General features: G+C 40.3%; 1 protein-coding gene across 1 annotated transcript; it reads left to right on the top strand.

Annotated features, from left to right (window-relative positions):
* Positions 1-2,197: 2,197 nt before the first annotated feature.
* LOC103500445 (uncharacterized) lies at positions 2,198-4,938 on the top strand. Its single transcript, XM_051081822.1, has 5 exons — positions 2,198-2,350; positions 2,781-3,231; positions 3,368-3,536; positions 4,167-4,398; positions 4,651-4,938. The coding sequence occupies exons 1-5, from the start codon at positions 2,198-2,200 to the stop codon at positions 4,936-4,938; spliced, it is 1,293 nt and encodes a 430-aa protein (XP_050937779.1).
* The last annotated feature ends 3,189 nt before the right edge of the window (positions 4,939-8,127 follow it).

Genomic DNA, 8,127 nt, shown 5'->3' with positions numbered 1-8,127 from the left:
GCAAGCTGGCGAATGACCAGAAGTAACCATGGTGAGCCACAGGGACACATTTCCTTCCGCTTACGTCATGTGTCAGATTTCAATGTTGATATCCTTTCATTCCATTTCTGTTTTACTTATTTTCTTGTTTTTCCCTTTAAAACTAGTAGGGCCCGAGATAGGATTTTGTTTTAATTTATTCCCATAAACTCTATTTATGAATTTATTAACAAATTGCAATTTTATTTTATTTTCTATTTAATTTAAATAAACCTTATTTCTTTTCCTTTCAAGTAAAGTCCTCTACTTTGTGTGAGAGGTTGGGTCTTTACAGTTAGTATTAGAGCCTATGTTTTAGGTTATGTAGACTGACTTATGATGTAAGTCTTTGTTTTGTTTTGTTTTACCCCTATGGCTATACGGTCCTTCGTCACTCGTCAGGTATGTGTTAAGACTTTGCTAATGTTATGGTTATAACCCTGCTTGAAAAAATAAATAGATAGTACAAATGTTATGACTGCTTTGTGAGAAGTTTCTACTGGTGGAATTTAGGAAAAATGTCGCCATGTAGAGGTGCACGTCGAGGTAGTAGGGAAGGCAGAGGAGTTGGACATACCCAGCTTGAGGTGCAACCTGCTGTGCAGGCAATCAACCCTACCGCACCTGTCACTCAGGCAAGTCTTGCCGCGATGGAGCAGTGATACCAGGACATGCTAAGTGCTACTCTAGCACCTTTTCATGCTGCCCAGCAGACTCAGGCCGCCCCTGCTCAGACCCAGGCCGCCCCTGCACAGGCCATAGTGGCACCCCAGATCGTGCTAGACCAGCTCTCAGCAGAGCCTAAACATCTGAGGGACTTTAGGAAGTATAATCCTAAAACTTTTGATAGGTCTATGGACAACCCTACCAAGGCCCAGATGTGGTTGACCTCTATAGAGAAAATCTTTAAGTGCATGAAATACCCTAATGACCAGAAGGTTCAGTGCGCAGTTTTCTTCCTAGAAGATAGAGGTACCACTTGGTGGGAGACTGCTGAGAGGATGCTAGGAGGAGATGTCAGCAAGATAACCTGGGAGCAGTTCAAGGAGAGCTATGCTAAGTACTTCTCCACCAATGTGAAGTACGCTAAGCAACAAGAATTCCTGAACCTAGATCAACATGACTGTGGAGAAGCATGACGCCAAGTTTGATATGCTATCCCTTTTTGCCCTTGATCTAGTAAAGGATGAGGAGGCCAGGACCGAGAAGTTCGTTAGAGGTCTTAGACTAGACCTTCAGAGTATCGTTCGAGCCTTGAGGCCAACCGTCCATACCAATGCACTACGCCTGGCATTGGACTTGAGTCTGCATGAGAGAGCTGATCCATCCAAGGCTGCTGGCAGAGGGTCAACCCTTGGTCAAAAGAGGAAGGCTGAGTCGCAGCCAACTTTAGCACTGCAGCGAAATTTGAGGTCGGAAGGTGTCTTCCAGCGGGATCGTCAGGAACTTGTCGTACCAGGAAGAATGTTGAGAGAGCTACCTCCTTGTCGTAGCTGTGGAAGAGTTCATGGAGGTTGTTGCTTGGCAAGAAGCGGGATTTGTTTCAGATGCAAGCAACCAGGACACACAGCTGACTATTGTCCTCAGAAACTGCTGGAGACTAGTTCGAACCAGACTCCCACTTTCCAGCAAAGAAGAGCTTTTGCCACTACTCGTTAGAAGGCCGAGCAAGATGGTACCATAGTGACAGGTACGCTCCCAATCTTGGGGCATTTCGCACTTGTATTGTTTGATTCTAGGCCATCCCATTCTTTCATATCTTTAGTTTTTATGCGGCAAATGGGTTCACATGTAGAACCGTTGGGTATTATACTATCTGTTTCTACCCCGTTGGGAGAAGTCATGTTGTCTGAAGATAAGATAAAAGCATGTCAAATAGAGGTAGCGAACCATGTGCTAGATGTGACCTTGCTAGTGTTGGACATGCGAGATTTTGATGTAATTCTAGGCATGGATTGGTTGTCTGCCAACCATGCAAGTATAGACTTTTCTCACAAAGAGGTAGTTTCTAACCCTCCTTCTATGGCTAGCTTCATGTTTAAGGGGGCAGGAACTGTAGTCCTACCCAAATTCATTTCAGCTTTGAAAGCCAGTAAGCTACTAAACCAGGGTTACTTGGAGTATCTTGGCCAGCGTAGTAAACACTATAGAGCCAAAAGTTCTGTTGTCATCTGAGCTAATGGTGAGAGAATACCTCGACGTCTTCCCTGATGAGCTTCTAGGACTCCCACCTTCTAGGGAGATTGACTTTGCCATCGAGCTAGAGCTAGGCACTACTCTTATATCTAGAACTCCTTATAGAATGGTCCCAACTAAGCTAAAGCAACTGAAGGTTCAGTTGTAGGAGTTACTGGACAAGGGATTTATACGACCTAGCGTGTCACCTTGGGGAGCACTAATGTTGTTCGTGAAGAAGATGGATGGTTTGATGCGACTTTGCATCGATTACAGAGAGCTGAATAAGGTGATAGTGAAGAACTACTACCCATTACCGAGGATTGATGACTTGTTCGATCAGTTGCAGGGAGTAACTGTTTTCTCTAAGATTGATCTGCGGTCAGGCTACCACCAGCTGATTATTAGAGACAGTGACATCCCTAAGACTGCTTTTCGTTCCAGATATGGACATTATGAGTTTATTGTAATGTCCTTTGGCTTGACTATGCTCTTATTGTATTCATGGACCTGATAAAGAGGGTGTTCAGAACTTCTTGGACACTTTTGTTGTAGTTTTTATTGATGATATCCTGGTTTACTCCAAGATAAAGGCCGAGCATATGAAGCATTTGCATCAGGTTTTGGAGACCCTTCGAGTCAATAAGTTATATGCTAAGTTCTCTATGTGCGAGTTCTGGCTGAAGAAGGTGTCTTTTCTTGGCCACATCGTATCTAGTGATGGAGTTTCTATTGACCCAGCAAAGATTGAAGTTGTTACCAGTTGGCCTCGACCGTCTACAGTCAACGAGGTTCGTAGTTTTCTAGGTCTAGCAAGTTATTACAGGAGGTTCGTGGAAGGCTTCTCTTGTATAGCTAGTCCCTTGACCAGGAAGGGGACTCCATTTGTTTGGAGCCCAGCTTGTGAGACTAGTTTTCAGGAGCTTAAGTCGAAGCTTGTGTCTGTGCCAGTCCTTACAGTACCAGATGGATCTGGAAGTTTTGTGATTTACAGTGACGCCTCAAAGAAAGGGCTGAGTTGTGTTTTGAAGCAGCAAGGTAAGGTAGTTGCTTATGCCTCTCGTCAGTTGAAGAGTCATGAGCAGAACTATCTTACCCATGACCGAGAGTTGGCAGAAGTGGAGATGGCTCGAATTAGTGAAGGATTATGACTGCAAAATCATGTATCACCCAGGTAAGGCAAATGTGGTAGCTGATGTGCTTAGTAGGAAGGAGTCGCATTCAGCAGCGCTTATCACCAAGCAAAGTTCTTTGCTTAGAGACTTTGAAAAAGCTGAGATTGCAGTTTCAGTAGGGGAAGTTACTTCACAGTTAGCTCAGTTGTCAGTACAGCCAACCTTCAGGTAGAGGATTATTGTAGCTCAGCTAAATGACCCATATTTAATTGAGAAGCATCACTTGGCAGAAGCAGGACAAGATGAGGAGTTCTCCATATCCTCTGATAGTGGACTTATGTTTGAGAGGCATTTGTGTGTCCCATCAGATAGTGCAGTGAAGACTGAGCTTTTAACTAGGGCTCACAGTTCTCCATTTTCTATGCATCCTGGAAGTACGAAGATGTACCAAGACTTGAAGCGTGTCTATTGGTGGAGAAAGAAGATGAGAGAAGTGACAGATTTTGTTAGTAGATGCTTGGTATGCCAGCAGGTGAAGGCACCAAGGCAGAAGCCAGCAGGGTTGTTGCAACCCTTGAGTGTGCCAGAATGGAAGTGGGAGAGCATTTTGACAGACTTCATTATAGGATTGTCTAGGACTCTGAAGGGTTATACAGTCATTTGGGTCGTTGTCGACAGGCTAACGAAATAAGCTTACTTTATTCCAGGGAAATCCACTTACATTGCCAGTAAGTGGGGGCAGCTATATATGACCGAGATAGTGAGACTACATGGAGTACCTGTATCTATCATTTCTGACAGAGATGCTCATTTCACATCGAAGTTCTAGAAAGGACTTCAACTTGCCTTGGGCACAAGGTTGGATTTCAGCACAACCTTTCACCCTCAGATGGATGGTCAGACAAAGCGTTTGAACCAGGTTCTGGAGGATATGCTGCGAGCTTGTTTACTGGAATTATCAGGGAGTTGGGACTCTCATTTGTACTTGATGGAATTCGCCTACAATAATAGGTATCAGGCTACCATTGGCACGACACCGTTCGAGGCTCTGTATGGTAGGTATTGCAAATCTCCAGTTTGTTGGGGTGAAGTTAGTGAGCAGAGAATGTTAGGCCCTGAGTTAGTTCAGACTACCAACGCAGCCATACAGAAGGTTAGAGCTCGTATGTTGACAGCATAGAGCAGACAAAAGAGTTATGCCGATGAACGACGTAAGGATCTCGAGTTTGACGTGAAAGACATGGTTTTTCTGAAGGTAGCACCTATGAAGGGTGTTCTAAGGTTCGAGAAGAAGGGGAAGATAAGTCCACGTTTTGTAGGGCCATTTGAGATACTTGAGCAGGTTGACCCAGTAGCTTACCGCTTGGCGTTGCCTCCAGCGTTTTTTGCAGTTCATGATGTATTCCGTGTCTCTATGCTGAGGAAGTATGTCGCAGACCTGATGCATGTAGTCGACTTGGAGCCGTTGCAAATTAATGAGAACTTGACGTATGAGGAGCAACCTGTTGAGATTTTGGCAAGAGAGGTTAAGATGCTCTGTAATCGAGGAATTGCACTAGTCAAAGTTCTTTGGCGGAACCATGTAGTTGAAGAAGCCACTTGGGAGAGAGAAGAGGAAATGAAAGCCTAGTACCCAGAGTTGTTTGTGGATTAGAACTTTTGGGGATGAAAGTTTCTCAAGGAGGGAAGATTGTAACACCCAAAAATTTAAGGTAATTTTTATTGTAATTATCTTAAGCTTTATTTTTGGAATTTTTGGTGTTATTTAGACTTTTGGAATAATTGGTTGTAGGAATTAGAATTTTATTAGATATTTTCCAAAGAAAAATATCTAATTGGGTTTTATGGGTTTTGGTTATTTATGTTTAGATATATTTGGTTTAAGGAATTAATAATTGTATTATGAAAATAATATAGTTATTATGAAAAGATATTTTGATAAGATAAAGATGATTGACTTGGTTGAGGAGAGAGAATATGTGAATTTACTTAGGAAAAGACAAAAAGAAGATAAAAAGGGAGATGTGGGGGGTTTTAATTAAAGAGAGAGAAGATTTGATTTCAATAAAGTAAGGAAAACGAAAGGGGAAAATATTATAGAATTAATTTTTTTTTGTTTATTTAGGGTGTTGGGGTGTGTGCATTTAATGCTCAATCATCTTCTTCACAAAGGAAAAGAAAAGAGAAACCTTAACCCTAATCTTACAACTCGCCGCTGAGCCGCCACCAGTCCGAACCGATCTGCTGCATCAGGTGCGTCGTCAACCGCACGTCTTTAGCCGTTCTCGATCGCCCGAGCTAGCTTCGTCGAGCCAGTCAAGTCATCGTTGGGTGTCAGCTGCAAGCAGCCTGGGTCGGTTCGCCCTCAACCCGACCCGTGTGAGTCCACCTACGCCAGCTACCAACATGGGTCCAAGTCGCACGCAGCCTCAACCGAGCTGCGCCTCTCCTCTGTGAGCCGCGCCTGCCTCCCAGCCGAGCCCCCAAGATTTTTAGTGAGCCACAAGCCTGTTTTTGGGTCATTTTCACCTGTTTTGGTAAGTTTTGATTGTACAGTTTGACCATTAAGAATTAAATTGACCGTTTACAAAATTAATTTGAGACCGTTGTAAATTTGACCGTAGTAATCCGCCCACACTATAAATAGATCCCTCACTCTTCTCAAAACAAACAACAAACATTCTTCTCATTTCTTAAAAAGTTTCTCGAGCTGTGTTCTTTTTTGAGTGTTTCGGTTCCAATTAGTTTCTGTGCAAAACTAATTGAGGAAAAAGAGTTGTTTTATACTAGAGACGACGAGACGTAATTCTGTTTGCACGATTCAGAGCAGAGCGAAGAAACGTCTTAAAGAGAGCGTGTTCCGCGACTCAGTCTTTCACTAATCCAGTTTCTGTTTTGCCATCTCTGTTCCTTTTAACAATCTGTTCAGTTGCTGCCTCGTTTCTTTCACCATTATTTGTCAGACTTGGATGATTTTTACATTGAAGACCGAAGTGCAACAAGATCTTTAATTAAAAAAATTAAAACGAATAAATTAAAATTAATTGAAACGTAAAGACCAAAATTGAAACATGCAGTCCAAATGTATATAAATAAATAAAGGAAAAAAAACTTAATACAATGAAGAAAAATAAATTTAAAATCTCACCTAAAAAACTATAAGAAGAGTTAAATCAAGAAAATAAAAAAGTGAAGCCCATTGTTGAAGTTGAAGCCTTATAAAAAAAAATAAGTAAAAGAAAATGTAAAAGTAATGTACAAAGGAGTTGGATACTCACTCTCTACGTGATTTTCTTCTCAATCTCTCCAATTGTATCCATGGGGATTAGCACCATTATAGTTATCTAAGAAATTGATGGCCTCATTTTAAAGGAAGGAAAAATTGAAAAATAAATGCATAAGATGAAATTCAAATCTAAAACTTAGGAATGAACAAGGAATATTGTATTTACCACTTGACTAACTAAAGTAGTTGGAGCCAAAATAAGCTTAAGCTCAGCGATAATTGACATGACCTTTCATTTTAGAGATGGAAGATTCGAATGCCCCAACTCTACAATTGTTGTTCTAAAAAAAATTAAAGTACTTGGTATTACATTGATTTTCTTTATTTATGACATAAAAAGCATAAGATTAAGGGGACTTGACCCATGCTAAATCCACCGATGCACCTTAGTAGCAATATCATTTGAAGTACTCTAAATTAAGAAATAAGCAATTTAAAAACAACTGATATAAATACTTTCATTTTCTCTTCTATTTGTCTAATCTTACACCAATTTTGTTAACAACTAAATAGAAGGTTAAGTATAGAATTCTGAAGTGGAATTGAAACTTTTGACATAGATGTGAGTAAACAACGAGACACCAAATTTATGAAAATGGATGAGAATCGAATATCATCTTTGACCGCATTGGAGATCCTTCTTCTAATTGTCAACCAAAATATATAAACTAATTTGTACAAAAAAATTAATCAACAATTCTCTACAGACGTGTATTTCTTTTTCTCTTTCCATCCCAGGGGCAGTTTTCAAGAATATTACCAAACGGTCTTTCAGTTTCATGTTAACACGTTGATAGCATTAAAAAGGTACTATCTAATTCCACTTAAATCAAGATTGTTCTAAGATTTCATGTTTCTATTTGACTATTTTGCAAGTTATGAGCATTTCAAGATCAAATCAAGTGTTGATGACAAAACAAAGCTAAAATAAGTGAAAACAAAGTCAAATTGCATAAAATAGGGTTAAAGGCTAGAGTTGGGACCTAATTAGCCTCTGTGTTGCCATGTTGTGACGCCCCACAACACTGTAAGGTAAAGTGATGCTTATTCGTGAAAAGCATACAACAAATGACGTTTTGAGGTCTTGATACATGGGCAGGTGGATTTTGTCACCTAAATCCAAACGAAATATATCTTAACTCAACTATACATAGAAGCTAGTCTTAGTGATAAGACCAGGTCAAACACAAAGAGCACATTAGTTTCTCTAAAACAAATAATGAACAATACGATGGTAATACAAGGGGGGAGGGGTAAATTAAAGGTGTAAATCAATTATGTGGATCTCCCTGATCATCACATTTGATTAATGAATTATTCTTATTGAACTTAGTAATTTGTCCTCCTGACCAATTTAATTGGAAAAAGCTAATTAAATTGACCTAAGCACGAAACTACTCCAAGTTAAACCAGTAAAAAAATACAAGATTTAATTTATACTAATTGCATTAAGATCATAACTAAGTTCAGGTGAGAGACTTGATGTAACTCTATTGACTAGGTTAGGTTTTTGTTTAAATAGGATGATCTCGG

This window comes from Cucumis melo, chromosome 1, assembly GCF_025177605.1.
Source record: "Cucumis melo cultivar AY chromosome 1, USDA_Cmelo_AY_1.0, whole genome shotgun sequence".
Lineage (NCBI taxonomy): Eukaryota > Viridiplantae > Streptophyta > Magnoliopsida > Cucurbitales > Cucurbitaceae > Cucumis > Cucumis melo.
This window is presented reverse-complemented; position numbering and strand designations above follow the sequence as displayed.

What these genes read in the sequence shown, in the direction of transcription:
- LOC103500445 (XM_051081822.1), top strand. Translation starts at nt 2,198, where the DNA reads ATGGTGAGAGAATACCTCGACGTCTTCCCTGATGAGCTTCTAGGACTC. An exon ending in CTAAGCTAAAGCAACTGAAG is followed by an intron (nt 2,351 to 2,780) that starts GTTCAGTTGTAG and finishes GTTTACTCCAAG; the next exon opens with ATAAAGGCCGAGCATATGAA. An exon ending in CTCCAGTTTGTTGGGGTGAA is followed by an intron (nt 4,399 to 4,650) that starts GTTAGTGAGCAG and finishes ATACTTGAGCAG; the next exon opens with GTTGACCCAGTAGCTTACCG.